This window comes from Perna viridis, chromosome 12, assembly GCF_037379345.1.
Source record: "Perna viridis isolate PV_CMFRI_1.1 ecotype Kerala chromosome 12, ASM3737934v1, whole genome shotgun sequence".
In the NCBI taxonomy this organism is placed as follows: Eukaryota; Metazoa; Mollusca; class Bivalvia; order Mytilida; family Mytilidae; genus Perna; species Perna viridis.
In genome coordinates, this window is record NC_142456.1 from 13,459,892 (window position 1) to 13,484,294 (window position 24,403).

The following is a 24,403-nucleotide window of genomic DNA, read 5'->3' on the forward strand; positions in this document are numbered from 1 at the left end:
CCCCCTTTTTTTCTAATATTATTTCACTAATGTACAAAGCACTGTAACAACAATTGAGTGAGAAAATGACTACATACTCATAACAAAAGTTTGTGCTTTTTCCTGCTAAGTGTTATAAAAGCTTTGCAGACCTTTGTTGCCACTATAAAAAAACAAGCTTAAGCAACTCAAAATACAATTATATACTGATAACATTGTCAATATTGTATATTTCAACATATCACACATTTCAGCAAATGTTTTTTTTTTTCACACTGACTGGTCCGCATATGCTTTGTTCTAAAAGATCATCCACACTCACAATGAATACATATATTTTCTTCAGTTCTAAATTCACTGACAAAACCTACTTATAAGTCTAGTCAGCAAGGCCCTACACCTGCCAGAAATTAAATGAAATGATGAACACAATATTAAGGTGGCTAATACACCTGTATAATGTTCTGAGGTTTTAGACTTTTGATTAAGTAGTGGAATTCATCTTCAATGCCCTATCCACAAAATACCAGCATAAAACTAAGGTATTTTGATACAGTAATGTACTTTTAGAGCCTGTGATAAATGATTGATTTTCATCTTCAGGGCCTTATTAATATAAACACCATCGTAGAGTTGGCATTCTTTCACTTTATAAGGTTCCTCTGCCTTTGATAAAAAGTGAAATTCACCATCACAACCCTTTCCACCATTAACACCAACACGAAACTGGTAGACTAGAATGTCAGATTTTTGGCTTCCTGTTTGATAGCATCAGTCTTTAGTATCACAGATTGTATCTAGAAATGAACTCAAATGATGGACAAACTCACTCATACTCATCATCAGAGTAATGGTCATTCCCTGATAGCATGTAAACCACTAGTTCATATGTAGACATCATCAAGGCTGTGTTTGGGATTTGTCGGATAAGCTGAGTAACAAGTCCTCGATAGAGACCACGAAATCCTTCCTCTTTAGCCACAGTGGCGAGAGTCTGGAGGAAGGTTTTGTACTTTGAACCCTCTTCACGAAGTCTTGTACGTACCACTTCTGAAAATATAACAAAGACCAAATTCAATTTTTTGTGTAACGAAAACATTGCTACTCAAGTAAGGAAAGATATTTTTTTAATTTATACTCATGAGAGCAATATTACTGGTTATTTGACAATCATTAGGAAACAGAATATAAAATGTCAGCAAGTATTTGGTATAACCATTGTACCAAGGACGTTGCAAAGTACTTAGTATCAACATGACTCTATTTTGACAAAAAAACTTAATTTGGCACCCTTTTCATGATGACAACTTTTCAATACTGTCATTTTTTAATATGAAGAGTGTACATTATTCACTTAATATTACAGTCCTATTCCAGAAGAAAAATCTTTGTGTATAAATGTTGGTAGTGATAAAAAAAGTGCATTAGTTTCATGTCACAACTATACAACATTCAAAGATAACAGAAACTTAAGTTGTAACTACAGTACATTTTATATTGTTACACAATCGGTCATGACAAGGTTCCAAATCTGTTAAACTGATAACTTACTTAAATTTCTATACAAGTACTTTAACTGAAGTTGACATAAATCATTTTAGATAAGGTATGATAAAATGTACACAGACAGATTTTTGATCCTAACATGTTTTGGTTTATGTCTGACCTACTTTTTTAATACAAATGGTTTGACCTCTTAACCTTTACTGATATCTTACAAATACATAGGTTGTTGAAATGGAGAGATGACATATAAATATTACTTCCTGGTATAAACAGATGACATAAAAATATGACTTCCTGGTATAAACATATCATATCAGTGTACCATGAATTTTACACATAAACTTAATTATCAAAATTTTCTTTTTGAAAGTTCATAAGGTCAGGATCATGATAAAATGCTTCACATGGCACAGCTAGATACATGTAGAGAACAAAATTAAAACAGTAGGGGCAAGTAGGAAAAATACCATTCAAACTTGATACAGTTCTAAAATTCAATTGCAATTTAATTTTAAGACACAATATAAGAATTTGACCAGAACCACAGTGGCCCTTTTTCATATTCTAATTCATGGTTCAAATCACAACCCCTAATCCTAGCATTCCTTCAATGGTATGGCACCTTGTCGTACAACTTTGAAAAGAAAGATTCATTTGAACTCAACTTATTGTACAGATACTGTATGACACCATGTGGTACAATTTCATGAAGATCGATCCTCTTGTACTCAAGTAACAGTCTGGAAACTAAATTGAGTATGGATGCCGAACAACATAGAAAGCATAATACCATTATACAACAGCAATTTTTTTTGCAGTCATACATTTATATATATCAACAAATAAGTTTATATAAATCAAGAAATAATATGAACATACCATGTGGATATGCAACACATGTAGCACATGTCTTTGAAACGGCACTAGCACCCATGAATCTGACAAAGTCACCAGCATTACGATCGTCATCTATTCCAGAATGGTTATACTCCAATAGCCGAGCTTTCAATGCCTCATAAATCACAAAATGGATAACAGTTTCGGTGACACCAAAGTATGAAGCAGTAATTCCACGATAGAATGCCTTTACTCCTTCAGTATTGTAAATGTTTTTCACACATTGTCTACAAGTTAAATTATTGTCCTTCCTGAAATGTACAAAGATATGATCAATTAAAAATCCTGCTTATAATTATCATTCACTGTCCAGTGAAGTTGTAACAAAAATTGTCAAACCCTCCGAACTTCTGGTATACCATATTCCATGTGAACTCTCTGACATCAACTTCGGTCAATGATTTGCTTGAGAAAAAAAAAAGACCTTTCAAGTTAAGTTTGAAGGTCGAGGTCAAATGGTCAAATGGTCAAATTTTTAGATAGTGAAGGATGCTTAGTTTCATATTGCCCTTATTTTCATTGATAGGATCATCAAGAAACTTTTTGTATCTGTATACGAATGAAAAATGCACATTAAGAAAACCTTTATATGCAGTAAGTGGAAGAATATACCAAAATATGTAGGTACAAGGAAATAAAAAAAATCTTTTTTTGCATCAGGCTTTTCAAAGCCAAATTTTGTATTATAACATCAGGCTGTAGTAAATACTTACTTCTGGTCAAGCTGTAATCTTGTCTTTACAAACCAGATAGGATTGGTAAGGGTACAGGCAGTGAACCCTGAAAAACAAAAACAAATTTTGAATAGTTTGTCCAGTTCCTGGCTAGCACATGACACACAAACAACTTTCATGTATCCAATCATATCATAAATGTGATCAATGCAATGAATAACATACATACTAGTATTCCATGCTGCTTAAAAAGTTCATTTTCAAAGTTTTATTTTTTTTATCAGTCAACAATTTTCACTATAAATTCATGCCAACATCATACATTTTAAAGAATACAAATGCAGTATACCATGTAAGAAATCATTTTGCAGGCTTTAAGCTTTAGTAAATTATTTTGAAAGAAAATGAGTTAGAAATTTTCAAAGAGTACTAAGAAATGTTAGTATTTGTTTTAAATTGTTTAAAAATATATTTTTTCTCCATGGAAAACAGACAGGATTAGAATATCTATTCCTTAAAAATCAAAACCTGCAACCTGCAAAATGGTATCTTTTTGGTTTAAAATCTGAATTGAGATAAACTTAATTTTTGTTACAAGTACTGTATTTTTACATTACTTTATAATAAATGTTTCCCTGATTATTACAAAACTTTCCCACATGCCCTCTATCTTAATGTTTCTAAGTTTATTCAATCTTATTTGTTCAGATATCACTAGCAGCAGGCCTAAAAATCTTTTGAACAACCAGTATCAGCAAAATGCATCCCATAATATACACATTGAGACAGAATTTTCAAAGCTCGCTCAAATACAAATACATCATACAATTTTTTTTTAAATAATACATAAAACTACACAACAGACAATTTGTGCCAGGCTCCCACATAACCAAGAATGCATCTTCCAATCAAATTTCATTTTTACCAATTAATTTTGTATCTCAGTTTGTGATGTTGCATGAGTCATAGCGATCATGCTGTTACGATGATGGTGGGTGGATACTTGTATATCGTATATATTCCACACAGGATAGATTTTGTAACAAATGTTAATGGCACAAATGGAGTACATCTGCATGTTTAATGCACCATCTTGGGAATTCACACAAATGATCGATTGAGAAAATCCATCAGGTTGAAGGCGCTAAATCAAATATGACCTCAATGCAACACCAAAAACTAAAATTTTACAATATTGAAATTGTCTTACCCAACCAGTGTTACCCTGTAATCACTGGTCAAGGACGTCTGGAGCTAAAAATAGCTTCCTCAATTCTGTGCTATAAATAGCAATCAAAGGTTGACAGGCATTTCTTGGTTTCTCTCTGAAAAAACTATTTTGTTTCTCATCGTGTCAACTTAACATGTATAATTTTTTTTCAATGAACAACTCATTTTTAGTTTTCATTACACAAGTACATAGCACTACATACATGTATGTGCAGATACATTAGCAAACTATCATGTTTATGTATTGAAAGACTGTACATGTAATACATGTACATGTAAATAAAAAATCCAAGACAATTTTGAATGCATCTTACATGTACACATATGTAACAAACACAGACAAAGCCAATACCCATTTCTTTTATCATATCAAACATCTTAAAATATCCCATGCTCTAGTATACAATGTAAGAAAACTTCTAACCCAATTTACATATGTGTTATACATGTACATGTACAATGAATTTCTTTGATGTAAGATACTTAACTAGGGACTACCGTTGACTATCCCAGAGAAAAATAATGAAAAGGTTGAACACATTTTTGTTTGAAAATTGAATATAAGACCTTTATATATAGGTAATGAGTACTACTGTTTATAATGAAACTCTGTGTGATATCATCATATAGAGACATAACCCTTCACAAAACAGTATCTCTGGAATAGACCAAAAACATTTTTTGAAGTTAAACTCAGCTGAATGGCACACAAAACTTAGAGGGATGTGTTAACATTTTTTTGAAAAGTCAATATTTTTTTTTTATTTTGTTCTCTCTAAAGAAATAGAAGTGACACTTTTTGAGCTTGAGGATACAAAATAACTGTTCTAGACTATGAAGTTGTTTGTATTAAGTTCATAATTTTACTCATTTTGGTTCCATTATATATGAAGGTTTTTAAAAATTTTATTTTTCATATAGAGTTATTTCCCTTAGACCATTTTATGAATCTTACCTGCAGTGACAGCTGACCCAATATGAACCAAAGGAGTTTCTGGGTTCATCACAGTGTTCAGATAACGCTTCATATTGGCATAGGAAAAGAAATAAATTGCTCTGAAAAGAAAATCAAAGAATTATAGTTCAATTAACATTTCAATTGTCCAATCAAGACAGTTTCATTATCTGGAAGTTAAGGATGGACAATTTGTCTTACATACATGTATGTCCTAATTAATCAAGGCTGCCAGTATGGCATACATATTTGTGACCAATACAAGGAGCAATCATTTCTTGCAGTTCAAGAACAAAAATATATTTTCTAACCAGCACTAATAAAGTAATTTTTACAGGTCACAAGAAGCAGGCAAAAAAAAACACCTGTAATACCATGAGTTAGGTTTTTTAATCAACACTAAGTAGCCCAAGTCAGTAAACCAGTCTAATTTCATACATGAAGTTACTTTCCAAAGAGAAAAGAATTAAAGTGCTCATCAATTTTAAAGGCATCTGGTCTACTAGTACGAAGGCCCCTGGTGATCTATGTATTTAAACAGTTACATAAGTACATCAATTTATAGGAAAAAATGGCAAAACAAAGTTCAATAATCCAAGGTTTAGGCCTTCACTTTTGTGACAGTGTTATATTTAAAACAAGGTTCAGGCCTTCACTTTTAAGTTATGTAAGATTTTCCGAGTTGAATCATGGAAAAAAGGCCAGGCTTTGAAGCATGTTTCAGAATAAATTCAACAGTCATATGGGTAACAAATCATGCAGTGTATAAATGAACAAAAACACTTAACGAATTTGGCAATGTACAATAATGTACTTGGACAAAATTCTTCAATTTAAAGGGCACTGTATTTTAATACAGAATTAGAAATGGATAGAAATCTTTGGCACTAGATATAAAATTTAAGTCCATGTATTCTAAATGCCAGAGACACCCACTTACAGGTACATCAGTATACATGTACTTGCATCTTACTAGGTTAAACCTACTGACACAATTCAAAAATTTATTGTTATCTCTAAAACCTGGTTTCTCCAATGTGACAAACAAGTTTTGTTACTTCAAAGTTATTTCATTCTGAGTAAAATATAAATTTACTACTAGGTACTTTTTCAAGGTAAAAGGTTGAAATCCACACTTGTAATGTCTTAGAAATTTACCCTAGTACACATGTTTTTGACCCTCAATAAGATTTAACCAGGCATTTGTGGTTTTATTTCACTTATAGAATCTTAGATCACAAACAAAACTAAACATCCTTTCATTGAAAAAGTTTTCTTTGAAGTACATGAGCAAGTGCATAGATCCAAGAAAAAAAAACAGCCATGTTCATGAATGCAGAGTAACCATACATCATTATTTGCTTCTTAGCTTACAGGTAAAAATATGACCATGAAAATAACAACCTTTGCTTACATAATAGCACGAACTTGTGTTTTACCCAAACTTTTCCATTGCACCATGACATAATGATTGTTATTTAGTCTTAGAGATGCCTTCCACATGTCTGTCAATATTGATAGTTACGATAACCGCATTATTGCCAAAAATAAATCAGCACTTTTACATCAGAACATTGCACATAAGAAAAGTAGTTATTGAACTACTGTAGGTACATGTACACATACTTTCTGTTGATAACAGACTACTGCATTCACCCCATAGTGAAATTACAGTTACTTGTCAGAGATACATTATAGAGGGAGGGGGGTAAAAATTCAAAAAACAAGTGCATATTGTCAACTGAAGATAAGCAAGAGTTTCATTGAGCAGTCCTCTATAACCTAAATATTTTTTTTTAAATTTTTAATGGAAAATCACTTTCTCACCATAAACAGTCCTATGTAGACCATATACATGCTTATAATAATCATTGAAAACAGAAAAAAGATATTCTAGAGTATTGCCTCTTACTTTAACACTTATTTCAGACCAAATTACTCTCTATACAAGTACTTCCATAAATAACTGGACTGTAGAACTTAGTCCAAAAAAAAATCAAGGACATCAATGCCCTGATAAGAATTTGACTGCAGTTAGAACAGCTAGTTCTCTTAGTATGCTGGGGTCTTCAGTGAACATTGGGTTTAATTACATGTACATGTATCTGTCTAAATTAAATTATACTCTATAATTGACCAAAGCAGATGAAAGCAACTTTAAATTTTGGAGAAAAATAGGTCAGTGAACATAACTCCAACAAAAAATTCCACCTTCACCCAATATCATGTAAACTTGCTCCATTTAAAACTGATTAATACAGACACAATAGTGACTACAATACAAAAATCAATATCTATGATTCAATGGATAATTTACATAAAACTGATTTAAAACAAGACTTTAAAAGTAGGGAAGACCTTTATTTATAACTGTAATAACAAGACAAATCTAATCCTATTTTGTTTATACAAAATATTTTACATATGACCTGGTCAATTTAGCAACACAAACAGTAAACTTCCCCAAAACAAACAAAACCAGTGAACTCTGTAAGGGCAGAGTTCATGACCTGTAACTACTGGAATAATTAAATGTATACAAAACAAATAATTTCACAGCTGAGTGACCCATTCATAAATGGAAATTTCCCATACATGTATGCATTTATTCACTTCTGACCTAATCACCATAACAGAAACAAGGTAGAAAATTTTTGGCAAGGATATTTTGTACTGTTAATCTTTAATAAGAAATGATGTAAATGCATGATTTAAAATGCAGACATTAAAAAAACTTGAATACTTAACTACACCAAAGAACTTCATTGTTCACCTCTTGATAACTTATTAAAAGACAGACCCATATCATTAGTAAATATTATGCAAGGAAAGAATGTTTCTATGGTCTATTGAATAGTAAACAAACATTTTTTTAAATGAATAGATTTCAGTGCTTATGGTCCATTTTTTTTAATAACCTAATAAAAAAACCTTAGATACATACTTGAGCTTTATTAACATTTTTGAAAGCAATTTAAATTTCATGGGAAAAAAAAAAAGAACTCTGAAAATATCTTAGATCTAATATAAAATTTTCCAAGGACCTCCAAATCAAATACATTCATAAGACATGGACAACTTTCCTGTAGTCTGTGGAAATTGAATAAAGACTGAACTTATATTCAATTCATCGTTACTGAACAATTATTATTTCAAAGTGATATAAACACAAATTTCCACGAAAGCCTTACACAAAATCTGAGTGCACAGACAAAATATGATTAAAAAAACTTTTATCACAAATGAGATTTGAATGGAACACCCCATCTCACATTCCATGTGTTCTATCTACATACATGTACATGTATACCTCCATAACTGATAACTTTCACATCTTTCCCAAGGTTATAAACTTTAACATCTAAATGTAATCATATTTATGTGTGTATAAATACATAAATGTTATTATTGCCCCTGATGGCCCTTGATTGGCATAATAAAATACTTAGTACAAACTGTACTTTGTAATTTGTGTACATGTACAATGGCATAATAAAATACTTAATACAAACTGTACATTGTAATTTGTGTACATGTACCATGGCATAATAAAATACATAGTACAAACTGTACATTGTAATTTGTGTACTGGTACATGTACAATGTATGTCCATTGTCTAGAACTGTGGTGACCAGCGGTACCTCTGGAAAATGTTTTAGGATTCCCTTTCTTCTAATACTGTTTGCATGTTTTGAAATTTCTACACCATTTTCATGTCTATATCATGGATAGATCTTGAGTGGTCATATGCCAAATCCCCAAAAATACACATGTAGTCTCAAAATTGGTCAATATAATGCATTCTGAATATGTAATTTTATGAACTCTAACCCACTACGTTTCCTAGTTACTCATTACACAGCAATTTTTTGTGTATGACACTTGACAAACTAAAAATGTTTTTACAAAGAGTAATCAAGGGAACCATGGTTATAGCGGTAATCAAAAGAATGTAATCCAGGGACAAAGACCAGACATGGAAAACAGACATTCACAACAAAGAACATAAAGTAACTAAAATCATACATACAAAGTAACAAAAGTAAATGAGCAAAGACTTGAATAAATAACTACTGATAGCATCTTGAACTTATTTTTGTGACCTTTTTCAACTGTGACTAAAGTACCTTTAACCTAAGCCTGATCAGGTTAAATGTACATGTATCAATGTTAATTGATGTTATATGCATGTACATGTATCTGGGTAATATAACAGTTAAACATGTTCTTATACAACCCTAAACATGTATTTGCATATTGATGTCCTAGGATACCTGTCTAAATGCCTATGGCAATATGTTTCATCAGTCAAAAAATTTAAATTATGTAAATATTTATGATGTCATACAGACTTATTATTTTTTTATTCTTAATAATTTCTTGTAGTGCATTAATAAAACATATTTAAACACCTTAAAGTACAAAAATCTTTGACTTTTTTTTAACTTTCAAGTTTTAAATGATCACAAGACACAAAAAAACACATACAAATCAAGGAAGTACTAAAATTAAAACTGTTGTTGATGTAGGGATGTTTTTATGTAAACTTTAAAAGATCTTATACATAAGTACATGTACTACATCAGAATTTTACACAAAACCTTGCCTTAACTAATTTTTTGACAAAGTAGCGTGTATTTTTTTTTATGTTCAAAAATGCTCCAAAAATCTAGGAATGATATTTACAGAATGTAGTGAACAGTTAATTGATGTATAATTTTGCCCTCTGATTTTTTTTATTGTCCCTATATACAAGTAAGATGACAACATCACTGCTCTTGTCAGGAATAATGAAAAAAAAATCAAAACTAAAAAAGACATGCCAAACTATAGAGACTTACATGTAATTTCCTTCACTGTAGAGAAATTCCGACCTTTTTTCAAAAATGTCAATATTCAGACAAAACTTTCCCCTCATCAGCTTCACTGATAGTTCTTGTGACATTTTCCAGTCTGACTGACTTGGGGATTTTTAATGACTTTTTGGGTTTCACAGCCTTTTATACATTATCATAAACGGCAAATAACAAAAAATGACCTAATCATATAGGAGACAACTGCTGGAATGGAGACACCAGAACTTAATGACAACAAAGATGGATCCACCAAGAATGGTTTGTGTGACGTTTGATTGAGTACTCAAAAGAAAATGTGTGTTTACAGAGCAACAGAATGATTCTCAACAAACCTAGTATTCCAACAGAATCTTTGAAATTAAAAACCAATTTGTCCTTAGATTATCCCTACCCATCCCTCCCTTTATCTAATGGCAATCAAAATTTGTTGACCCTATTATCCTTGTGTCCCATCCTATTTTTCATTTCTTCATCTTTTCATTTTCATTTTATCATCCTTTTTATGTTCATCGCCTGAATATAGCTAAAATATTGCTGCTCGGGCGTCAAACCCTAACAATCAATCAATCAGTCTTAAGATTATTATTGATACATACCTCGAGGGTGCTACACCAACTAAGTTTGGACCGAGACCTTTAAATAACCCGTTAACACCTTCTGTTTGTACAATATGTCTGAAAATTAAAAAAAAAACAGAATAAATGTTAAAGCTTCATGACTTATATTGACAGTTTCAGGAAAATTTTAAGATTTCACAAATTCATCTAAGACTGACCTTGAAAGATTGTTTGCTGTTTATCGACCTACTCATTAAGCCTACCCATTCAAATTTATTTTTTAATTGTATCCAAGACAATTTTTTTGTTCTATTTTCAGCACATTGGCTTCACTTTTTGACATTTATGGAAAAAAATCACATACCTACCTACTCACCTGTAAAAGTCGATAAACAGCAACATTTTTTTAGGATGGCCTAACTCATTTTGAGCTGAAAAGCATTTTTCTTCTAATTCGTAGACTTTTTATTTGAATGCATGTACACAGTGCTTGCTTTTAGCCATAAAGCCCAAAGATGAGGCTAGTAAAAATTGATTCAGGCTAGTGAAATGATGTGTACATTTCTTGTTTCAGGCTAATTGAATCCTATACAGTCCTCTATATTCAGGCTAGTCATTGAGAAGTTTGAAGAAAAGGACTGATGTACATGTATTTCTAGCAAGCATTTTTTATAACCAATACATGTACATGTACAATGTACATTTGAAAAAGCTTTCAAATCTTTGTTGTATGCTGTATTATTTCTTGTATTTGATAAAACACTTTAAGTTGTTTTTTTACATATTAGGAATATTTTGTTTTACCTTGCTGTATGGGTTTACTGTATAAATCTGACAAAAAAACTTTAAAGGGATACAAATATATATCTGGAAACATAACTGCCTTATGGTGGGAAGACAGGTCTGCAAGTGGTATACTGGATTTTGAGTAATAAATGGATCAATCAAGCTGTACACAAAAAAAAATTTCAGTTGCTAGCCAAAATCATAAATTTCAACACCTTTCCATTGTAAGTAAGCACATTTCCACAACCAGGGATAAAAGTTAACAATCACCCAGTAGCCCATGGTTACTAGACTTTGAGCTGGGCTACCTAACTTTTGAGTAAAATTAAGTTGAGCATAAAAAAAACTTAACAAACATATGGTCTGGGCTCCCAGCTTGTATTTCCTAATTTTTACCCCTGACAACCCAAAACCATTCTCACTTGACACTGGGTAGTGGTTAACATATTACCTGAGACAATGCATTAAGCTAACATGCCCCTTTGGCTGACGATAACCATTTTGTAGTATATGAGCATCAGCAGCAACAGTTGTTCCGCTAGTAGTATATAAATGCACATTAGTCACTAGAGATTTAGGCACATATGTCGTAGTATGTGACTGTATGTATGCTGGATGAAATTGAGCCATTGATGACTGGAGACGAGTCTTTACAACTTCTAGTGGACATGTTGCAATAGCACCAACAGTGCCTCCAACACTGAAACAGAAGAGAAAAGGTGTAATTAAAATATCACCCATCAAATACTAAAAACTAAGAGAAGAGGTGTAATTAAAATACTGTATCACCCATCAAATACTAAAAACTAAGAGAAGAGGTGTAATTAAAATACTGTATCACCCATCAAATACTAAAAACTAAGAGAAGAGGTGTAATTAAAATACTGTATCACCCATCAAATACTAAAAACTAAGAGAAGAGGTGTAATTAAAATATTGTATCACCCATCAAATACTAAAAACTAAGAGAAGAGGTGTAATTAAAATATCACCAATGAAATACTAAACGGAATAGGAGATATGTCATTCATTAAAATATCACCCATCAAACACTAAACAGAATAGGAGATATGTCATTCATTCAAATATCACCAATGAAATACTAAAAATGTTTGTGGTTTTTGTGGTTCCAGAAAAACTACCAATTAAAACATTCCATTTAAAACAGAAGAATTTAAAACTCTATAAAAGACTCTCAGCATTAAAGTACATCTTAAATTGTATTTACATGTACATGTAGTTCAGCTTCTTAGGAATCTAAAAATCATCAATGTTTATTTTTTTCTATGAACATTAAAATTTGTCACATAAGGATAATTCAAACTATTGTTCTTCTCAGAGCCAATAAGGTGCTGGTGGGTGTTGTATTTTAGGTTTTTTTTTTTAAAGCCTATTGAGTTTTGATATATATTGTATCAGAAAGGGCTGTGCTATGGTTACTCTCTGTAAGAGTACATGTATTGTTCAGTTACATGCAGTGTAAGGATTTGATGTGACAGCATGCATGCTGCATGTAATAAATGTGCAAGTTTATTTTTGTTACTTGTGTAAGAACAGCTGTGTTGCTACTATGCATTCTTTCCAAAAATATAAAAATGACCGATTTCATGATACAGGTAAAAACACAAATAAAAAAAACATGAAGAATGTAATCTTCAATCCGAATATGCACATTTCAATAACACAAGACACTGTTGCCCCAATCGGCAGATAAAATATGACAGTAAATGCAAAAATTTTGGTAATACTATTCAAAATTTTAAAAAACATTTAAGGTCACAGAAAGTTTGTGTAAGCCCAAAGATAAAGTAAAAAAAAAATATGAAAACTATACGATCTTGTTACATAAAGTGACTGAACTGTTATTTACAAAACTAGTTATCAGCTACATCTGTCATGGAGGTTATGTCCTTTTCCCAAACATCCATCTCAGCATTTTGATCTCGTGTGTACATGTATGTACATTTGTACCACAGTAGATGCATGGTACATTAATGTAGCACACAGGGATGGAATAATCGTAATCATCTGTGATCGATTACATTTTTTGGTAGTAATAACATGTAATCATATGTAATCGATTACTTGAGGGAAAAAGCACATTAATCATATTGCTGAGATATACATTGGACAGTGAACCAAAAGTCTAAATAGTCCAAGCAATTACCCAGTCATTACCAAATGAAAGTGCTCATGAAATGCTGCAAAAATTGTGATTTTTTTTTTATGTAAAAAACGGGGGCTACCAGTTCATAGTTGCTTTGTCAGTAAACAAAACAGCATGTCATGCAATGTAATGGACATCCCTAATAATCAACAGGATACATCAAAACTAAATCCATCATTGATAATGTGTTTTGATTCTATTTATAGAGCTAGTATTGATCAGCTTCAGATCTGGATCAAATATGTGACCTCTCAATGTTAATAACCATACATTTCTCTGATATTGAAACATCAATTTTAAAGTTATCATTTACTTATTTGCAAGCTGGAACTCTGTACATAAACATTTCAAATACATTTAACTTTTGTACTGTCAAGAAAAATAAATGTCTACATCAGAAGAGGATTCCTCATTATTTCGAAATGCATGTCTAAATAAAGCAAGATCCCCTACATGTATGTACATGTACATGTATGATAATAATGAACATTTTCTTATATTAGTTTCAAAGGAGAGCTCTTAGTTTTGCTATCCCTGGTAAAGTTTGCAACTACAACTTTTAGATCTTCATTTAAAAAGTCTATATACTAAGAGTAGCCATTTTAATACTTTAGTGAATTTTTACTAGTATGAGGTGCAGATCATTTCGTTATCTGGCAGAGTGGGAGGGGCTGGGATTTTCATGAAGGAAAATTTGTTTTGGCCACTTTCCAAGCCAGATTATTTTGTTCACATATTACCATTCCAAAAAGTTTTATAAGAATTTTTTCAAAGGATGCAAAATAATGTACTTTACTTCTGATGCTGCTCAATTTTTCTTTCGCCCATAAAAACTTAAATAAATCCCTTGGCCTGCTCCCCATTCAAAAAATTAAATGGGTCATTCCTTGGAGCACAATAGGACAAATGCCTCAGAATTCAAACAAGTAACTGACCTGCCTCCAAACAATATGAATCCAGTCAGCAGAACAAAAAATTCAATGTTTAACCCTTGCTATCCTGGTCCACCTTTGAGGACATATATCTTTAACCTTCCAAACAAGCAATTATTTATCCCTGAGACTACATTTATACAAAATTTTGTGTATCAACATAAATGTGATTTAATTGAATTTCTTCCTGTAAATTCTACATGAACATGTTCATAAATGAAAATATAGAAATAGGCATAATGAAAACAAGATAAAATTTTGATAGTTCGGTATCCCTTACTGTAGAACACTAAGATGGAAACATATGACCTATGGCCTTCAAATACACTTACCCCTCAGATATGTTTACAAGTTTAAAATCCATGTCACGTTTCCTCACTTGACAGACATGCTTTAGTATGACCAAATGTTGACCTACATGTATAAAACCTTTTAAATGTCCATGCAGGACCTGACAGGGTAGTCATGGATGTTAAACCCCCCTCACTCACTCATACATGTACATGTGCTCTGTCAATGCTCTAGTTTGAACATTCATGTTTCAAAATATAAGGTGTTCTTACACAGTAAAATATGGTTGCAACATTACATGGGAAAATGCATCCAGATAACTTTGCATTAATGTACATTGTACATGTAGTTTTTCCTTACATTGTCTGTGTCTTCAGTTCTATAACTGGTAAAAATTTATTTCTGCAGTATGAAAAACACAGAATTATGCTAAATTACAAGAAAAAAAATATTTGAATTTATGGTTTGGGTCAGTAGGCCAATTAATAGCTGAAAAAATTTAAGTACAGACTACTTTTTTTGTACATGTACATTTGTACATTTAAACAGTATCAACCATAAAATCTAAATTTTAAACATGTACATGTATCTTAATTAATGTCAAACTGACCTTCCACCAATAAAGTGGGCAGACTCAAGGGAAAACCACCTTTTCTTAACCTCAAACTGAACAGGTACACGAATCCCTTCCTCTTCATCATTCAACTTAGAATACATCATTGAAATTTTCCCAACCAAATTGTTCCTAAAACTGTTATAATCACTCTCCTATTAAAAGAAGGCTAATTTCATCTTGATGTATAATTCCTGTTAAGAATAGTAAACAATGCACCAATAACGGCACAGTGTCCTTAGACTTGAGAATGTCTTCTAAATAAATGTGCAAGAAGCCTGCACCCTCAAATTCATCCAAGTTTTTGATCAAACAGCTTTAACGGCACTGATTGAAGACCTACAATCTTTTAGATAAAGATATTGCAGACTTATGCAGTTCTATAAATGTATAAACATATGTGAAAACAAACATATGCTCCTACTTCATAAGAACTGAATATACAGTGTAATATCCAGTTTGATTTTTATCCAGTCAAAACACATATAACAGGTTCTATCCAGTTCCCGCCAGTATAATCCAGATTTAAAACACTAAAAACTTGGTTTGTCAAAAAGGTTATTCATTATTGCATGAGTGCAATTTGTGTCACAGTGACACTGTCACCATAGCTGCAAAAGCAGTCATGATATAAAGGTTTCTTCATAAGTTAAGTTGAATATCACAAAATATTAACTCAGTTACATTTTTATATTTTATTTCACCATCATATCAAATTATACAAACTACAATGAAAAATACCAGTAGATTTTGTGTTTTTTAACAATTAAGGACATTCTTTCAACTTGTAATACAGTATTTGTTTTTTCTTATTTCCCAGAATGTTATTGATTTATGGTTTCGTTTTTATAGTCATTAGAAAATTGATTAACAAACCTATGTTAATACAAATGAACTCTAAGGTCCATCGATCTAATTAACTAAAATTGTTAATTGAGGCATGCTGTCAAAAATATAAAACTCTGGCTGAGCAATAGTTGTGTCCTGGGTTGCCTAATTTTAATTGAAGGTATACAAAAGCATAGTGGTAATGCTTTTTTAACAATTTAAATTTCTTTCTCTTAATTGGTAAGGACAGTTACATGTATATACCTATATACAAATAATCTTAATTCTCCAAAACCAAAAACAGGTACATGTAATAATAGTTTAAAAGAAAATGAATGTTCAAGCAACAGTGTGGGAAACCATTTTTTTTCACAACTTGCCATACTGGCTAGTGGAATATTGATCTTGCTAGCCAAATAGAAATTCATCTAGCCAATTTTTTCTTGTTTTTTTGTCTGTAGTATCATTTGTTTTCTCTTGGATTTTACTATCTTCTGTCTTTCTTCTTCTTTCTTCAACTATCTATCATTCGTTTCTAAATTTATCAAAAACTTCTATTTTTGAATATTCCCTCACGTTGAAGTTTTTCAAGTACTTAGAGTACTCCATTTCTGAACTCATTTTAAAAATAAAATTATATTTCAACAGAATCATCATGAAACAAGAAAATGTTTATCATTTGCTTCTTGTTCATTTTTATTTTGACAATAAACAACTAATTTGCAAGGTAACATTTCATAAATTACCAAGATAATTTCGTTTGACTACTAATACGAGATCGGGACCATCACATAGGTTTTGGCACATCCCGTTTACCGGAAATTAAAATGGCAAATCGTAAACAATGCTTTAAAAGACAATAAAATTGTGCAAAATTCACTAAACATATTCAAGCTAAACTTCTTAATATGTAGGGAACATATTTTTAATGTATGATGTTAAGGGATATTTAAGTAAATAAGCTGTTGGCTGGTCAACTTTCATTGGAACTCGCCAATCAAATGACGGTCGCCAAATTGATGAGTGTAAGCTAATGAGAACTCGCCAAATTACACATCTGCTCATATTTGGCGAGCTGGCAAGCGGTGGTTTCCCACATTGAAGCAAAGAATTGGCTACCCAGGAGATTCTATCTTTTTTATTAATAGTAGTACAAATTTGTTAAGTCTGATAAATTACAAATGTACATTGTATGATTGTTCATAAGTTCACTTACATGTAGTTTGTTAATGTTTGGTGGAGTATATAAAATATTGATTTCAAAAACAATTTTCTCTCATTTTCAAGTGACTTTCTTTAGAGTAAATAATGATACTCTTCACTAATATTTTGAGATTGCATCCAAATGTACATGTACATTTATACATGTATATTACAGTCTTTCCAAAGATTCAGTCTTTTTTTTTCAGGACATTCTGTCCTGTGATGACATACTATTTTCAGGACTGAACGAAGTTTTACCGTCCATTTTGACCTGTAACAAGAACAACTAACATCAGAATTTTCACCAACTTTCGGTCTGGCGTTCTGGATTTTTTTACCGGTCCTGTCACTTTTTAACCAGTGATATCCAACGGTCCGACGAACCTTCGGAAAGACTGTATTACATGTACATTTTCTATCCTCACTTAGGATGTATTGCCTTCTACCAGATTTCATACAAAAATGTACATTGTATACATAAGTAATTTGTGATTAATCTATTAATAATTTCAGGAATTAAAATCTTGGGGTATTTCTTGAACATGGATTTCTAGTATCACTTTACACAAGTCAACTTTTTGGAAAATGTCTACAATTTTTGTATAATGATTTTGAAAGCCTTATTTTCCAAGCTTTGAAATGGTATACACCTTAAAGACATCATTTTTCCTGGGAATTCACGGTAAATTTTTGAGAAAAAAATAAAACATGTAAAGTAATGGAAACATAAGAAGTGGTTAGTGAGACCTAATCTAGTTAGCTTGCACATGCCTATCAATTTTAATTTAAACAGCTAAGTGGGCAAGCACTTACAGTACATGTATTGCTGTATGTACAAGTAATTTCTAAAGACTACATGTACATGTATGATATTATCCTCTAAGGATATTTGGGAAGTCTTGGATCCTTGCAATTGGCTATTTGGTCTTCAGGACTCAAATGGCTCATATGATGTACTACCATTGTACAATGAACATGTACAATGCATGACATGTACCTAGATATATTTTTTGGGACAGTTGAAAACTGTATGAGTTCAAAGAGCCTGACAAATTTATTTTGGGGGGGGATTTCTATGACAAACTTCATCAAAGAACTAATTGTTTAAGGTTACTTGACAGACATGCTTTAGTATGACCAATATTGACCTACATGTATAAAACCTTTTAAATGTCCATGCAGGACCTGACAGGGTAGTCATGGATGTTAAACCCCCCTCACTCACTCATACATGTACATGTGCTCTGTCAATGCTCTAGTTTGAACATTTATGTTTCAAAATATAAGGTGTTCTTACACAGTAAAATATGGTTGCAACATTACATGGGAAAATGCATCCAGATAACTTTGCATTAATGTACATTGTACATGTAGTTTTTCCTTACATTGTCTGTGTCTTCAGTTCTATAACTGGTAACAGTTTATTTCTGCAGTATGAATAACACAGAATTATGCTAAATTACAAGAAAAAAAATATTTGAATTTATGGTTTGGGTCAGTAGGCCAATTAATAGCTGAAAAAATTTAAGTACAGACTACTTTTTTTGTACATGTACATTTGTACATTTAAACAATATCGACCATAAAATCTAAATTTTAAACATGTACATGTATCTTAATTAATGTCAAACTGACCTTCCACCAATAAAGTGGGCAGACTCAAGGGAAAACCACCTTTTCTTAACCTCAAACTGAACAGGTACACGAATCCCTTCCTCTTCATCATTCAACTTAGAATACATCATTGAAATTTTCCCAACCAAACTGTTCCTAAAACTGTTATAATTACTCTCCTATTAAAAGAAGGCTAATTTCATCTTGATGTATAATTCCTGTTAAGAATAGTAAACAATGCACCAATAACGGCACAGTGTCCTTAGACTTGAGAATGTCTTCTAAATAAATGTGCGAGAAGCCTGCACCCTCAAATTCATCCAAGTTTTTGATCAAACAGCTTTAACGGCACTGATTGAAGACCTACAATCTTTTAGATAAAGATATTGCAGATTTATGCAGTTCTATAAATGTATAAACATATGTGAAAACAAACATATGCTCCTACTTCATAAGAACTGAATATACAGTGTAATATCCAGTTTTATTTTTATCCAGTCAAAACACATATAACAGGTTCTATCCAGTTCCCGCCAGTACAATCCAGATTTAAAACACAAAAAACTTGGTTTGTCAAAAAGGTTATTCATTATTGCATGAGTGCAATTTGTGTCACAGTGACACTGTCAGCATAGCTGCAAAAGCAGTCATGATATAAAGGTTTCTTCATGAGTTAAGTTGAATATCACAAAATATTAACTCAGTTACATTTTTATATTTTATTTCACCATCATATCAAATTATACAAACTACAATGAAAAATACCAGTAGATTTTGTGTTTTTTAACAATTAGGGACATTCTTTCAACTTGTAATACAGTATTTGTTTTTTCTTATTTCCCAGAATGTTATTGATTTATGGTTTCATTTTTATAGTCATTAGAAAATTGATTAATAAACCTATGTTAATACAAATGAACTCTTAAGGTCCATTGATCTAATTAACTAAAATCGTTAATTGAGGCATGCTGTCAAAAATATAAAACTCTGGCTGAGCAATAGTTGTGTCCTGGGTTGCCTAATTTTAATTGAAGGTATACAAAAGCATAGTGGTAATGTTTTTTTAACAATTTAAATTTCTTTCTCTTAATTGGTAAGGACAGTTACATGTATATACCTATATATAAATAATCTTAATTCTCCAAAACCAAAAACAGGTACATGTAATAATAGTTTAAAAGAAAATGAATGTTCAAGCAACAGTGTGAGAAACCATTTTTTTCACAACTTGCCATACTGGCTAGTGGAATATTGATCTTGCTAGCCAAATAGAAATTCATCTAGCCAATTTTTTCTTGTTTTTTTGTCTGTAGTATCATTTGTTTTCTCTTGGATTTGACTATCTTCTGTCTTTTTTCTTCTTTCTTCAACTATCTATCATTCGTTTCTAAATTTATCAAAAACTTTTCTATTTTTGAATATTCCCTCACGTTGAAGTTTTTCAAGTACTTAGAGTACTCCATTTCTGAACTCATTTCAAAAATAAAATTATATTTCAACAGAATCATCATGAAACAAGAAAATGTTTATCATTTGCTTCTTGTTCATTTTTATTTTGACAATAACAACTAATTTGCAAGGTAACATTTCATAAATTACCAAGATAATTTCGTTTGACTACTAATACGAGATTGGGACCGTCACATAGGTTTTGGCACATCCCGTTTACCGGAAATTAAAATGGCAAATCGTAAACAATGCTTTACAAGACAATAATATTGTGCAAAATTCACTAAACATATTCAAGCTAAACTTCTTAATATGTAGGGAACATATTTTTAATGTATGATGTTAAGGGATATTTAACGAAATAAGCTGTTGGCTGGTTAACTTTCATTGGAACTCGCCAATCAAATGACGGTCGCCAAATTGATGAGTGTAAGCTAATGAGAACTCGCCAAATTACACATCTGCTCGTATTTGGCGAGCTGGCAAGCGATGGTTTCCCACATTGAAGCAAAGAATTGGCTACCCAGGAGATTCTATCTTTTTTATTAATAGTAGTACAAATTTGTTAAGTCTGATAAATTACAAATGTACATTGTATGATTGTTCATAAGTTCACTTACATGTAGTTTGTTAATGTTTGGTGGAGTATAAAATATTGATTTCAAAAACAATTTTCTCTCATTTTCAAGTGACTTTCTTTAGAGTAAATAATGATACTCTTCACTAATATTTTGAGATTGCATCCAAATGTACATGTACATTTATACATGTATATTACAGTCTTTCCAAAGGTTCAGTCTTTTTTTTTTTCAGGACATTCTGTCCTGTGATGACATACTATTTTCAGGACTGAACGAAGTTTTACCGTCCATTTTGACCTGTAACAAGAACAACTAACATCAGAATTTTCACCAACTTTCGGTCTGGCGTTCTGGATTTTTTTACCGGTCCTGTCACTTTTTAACCAGTGATATCCAACGGTCCGACGAACCTTCGGAAAGACTGTATTACATGTACATTTTCTATCCTCTCTTGGGATGTATTGCCTTCTACCAGATTCCATACAAAAATGTACATTGTATACATAAGTAATTTGTGATTAATCTATTAATAATTTCAGGAATTAAAAGCTTGGGGTATTTCTTGAACATGGATTTCGAGTATCACTTTACACAAGTCAACTTTTTGGAAAATGTCTACAATTATTGTATAATGATTTTGAAAGCCTTATTTTCCAAGCTTTGAAATGGTACACACCTTAAAGACATCATTTTTCCTGGGAATTCACAGTAAATTTTTGAGAAAAAAATAAAACATGTAAAGTAATGGAAACGTAAGAAGTGGTTAGTGAGACCTAATCTAGTTAGCTTGCACATGCCTATCAATTTTAATTTAAACAGCTAAGTGGGCAAGCACTTACAGTACATGTATTGCTGTATGTACAAGTAATTTCTAAAGACTACATGTACATGTATGATATTATCCTCTAAGGATATTTGGGAAGTCTTGGGTCCTTGCAATTGGCTATTTGGTCTTCAGGACTCAAATGGCTCATATGATGTACTACCATTGTACAATGAACATGTACAATGCATGACATGTACCTAGATATATTTTTTGGGACAGTTGAAAACTGTATGAGTTCAAAGAGCCTGACAAATTTATTTTGGGGGGGATTTCTATGACAAACTTCATCAAAGAACTAATTGTTTCAGGTTATTTCCATTTTATAATTCTAGTTAAGATTAAAAAACCATGTAAAAAAATTAATTTTGAAAAATCTACATGCTGTAGTACATGAATGTACATGTACATTGTGTTCATAATATGGTCATTGTACATATACATGTAACTATACATTAGTGATACACCAATTCTCAAAATCATGACTTATAGGCTATATCTTTGTTTTCAATTTATCATTGATTTTCAAAATTTGACAAATTTTGTCTTAAAAAAAAATAAACTGAAGAATTTTTATATCTAAATAGTAGTAACTTTCTTAAGTGAATGTCATTCTTTGGGGTTTGAGCTTGAATTTTGAAAGAAACAACTCCAGATAAACAAATTTCCTTTAAAACCAATGATTTCCTGTTTGCTGTGTACCATATTATCTGAACCAGTACATATCCAATGACTCGGCTAATACACTCTCGAAGGAAGCATAAATAGCTGTATTATCAACTGGGTCCTGCATACTTTTGAGCAGAAAATGCATCAATATCTGGCGTTGCAGATTCTGCATGTAAAATTGGGAGCTTAAAACAGTATAATGGCAGCTTCATTTTCATATACTTGGTAAATGCAATGGAGGACCACACAAGTCTAGGAAACATAAACTAGCTTCAATGAATAAATACAAATTGAATCTGAGCTTTTTCTAAGATAGGGATGGTCAAAAATGGCACCCAAATGTTTATCAAAATTACTAGCAATGACTACCAACCAATTTGACCCTAAGACGTTTCAGACCATGACAACCCACAGTTCTTTACCAAAGCTAGACATTTCGGCCCATACATATTTCAGACAATGACAACAGGAGAATGCATAAGGACGATAAAAACTGTACATCATTACATATTTTTCCAATCACAAAAATTAAATCAGGACTTAGGTGTTTGAATTCATGTTTCTTGGGGAGCATTTACCATCCTCACATTAAATGTATATGTACAACAATGTACATTGCACAATGAAGTTTGTACATGTACTAAATAAGTTTGAAAATTCATCTTAGACCCCTGTTTCCAGCTCTGTACATCACTTGACATGCATCTTTCAGTTAGTATTTTATACTCTATCGACTAAAGATACTTTTATCATCCTTAAAAAAACATGTGAGTGTACAAAACATTTTAATGGAATAAATATTGGAAAGTCAAGAGTCATAACATGAACAATTCACTTACAAGTATCAATACTAAATCGACATAATCAGCTGTTATGAGATAACAACGACCTCAACAAATGTGCATACTATGTTTTGTTTTGTAAGTCCAGTCTCGAAAGTTTATCGGACTGATTTTTAGCAATTTTATTATAAGCTTACCCTCCCGCAATAAGATGTATGCCTATAGATTCAGCACCCGACATTATTATGAAGTATTTTACTGGTTACATCCCAACACTATTCTCTATTGATGTTTGAAAATTTTCCTACTTGGAACTCCTCCAGAGCTTTCCTATCAGGCGACTAATAACCGAAAATAATAACATCAAGACGTACCTAATTACTGAAATGCGTCGAAATAATTAGTTTAGCATCGTCAAATTTGTCCAAATGAACAAAGAAGAAAGCAATTAACTTTATTTATGCTAATTGATGAAATGATACTACAAAAAATTAATTTAAACGGTACACGAACTTCCCAATTTGAAGCGGTTGTTAGTGATACCGGACAATATTTATTTTCCGCTCACGACCAGTTTGCATGGACAAGTGACCTTCAGAAATCGGTTAGCAGGTCATTGCATGGCTTTGACTGTCTTGTTTACAAACAGAAAATCGATCATTTCTTATGAACATGAAAATTTATATAATTTTAGTTGCTGTATAATTTTCTATTTACCGTCTATATTTAGACATTTTCGTGGATAATGATAATAGTCAGCAATACATTTGACCTAATTAATGGGCCCTCCAGGGCGTAGATCAATCACTTGATTTTCTAGGGGGTGGGGCGAGTTCTATGGATTTTTTTAAAAAGTTTGTTTCTGGGAAATTCAGAAATGGTTGTCTAATTTAAGACATGAGAAAAGTATCTAGAGATGACAAAAAAATTGTTTCAATAGATGGTGAAAAAAATATTTGTTTTTGATTGGCCCTAGAAAAATCACAAGAAATTTTTGCTCAAGGTAAAAA

General features: G+C 31.7%; 1 protein-coding gene across 2 annotated transcripts; it reads right to left on the reverse strand.

The window, feature by feature from the left end:
* LOC148601277 (solute carrier family 25 member 36-like) lies at positions 1-23,750 on the reverse strand. 2 transcript variants are annotated; one of them, XM_088554231.1, is made up of 7 exons: positions 23,591-23,750; positions 11,893-12,141; positions 10,695-10,772; positions 5,242-5,342; positions 3,096-3,162; positions 2,365-2,633; positions 1-1,029 (listed from the first exon to the last, which is right to left on the reverse strand). In XM_088554231.1, exons 1-7 carry the CDS (start codon positions 23,632-23,634, stop codon positions 806-808), a joined length of 1,032 nt encoding a protein of 343 aa, XP_088410357.1. In that variant the 5' UTR covers positions 23,635-23,750; the 3' UTR covers positions 1-805. The 2 variants fall into 2 exon arrangements, with proteins under 2 accessions (XP_088410357.1, XP_088410355.1); XM_088554229.1 differs by lacking the exon at positions 23,591-23,750 and adding an exon at positions 15,442-16,055.
* Positions 23,751-24,403: the final 653 nt, after the last annotated feature.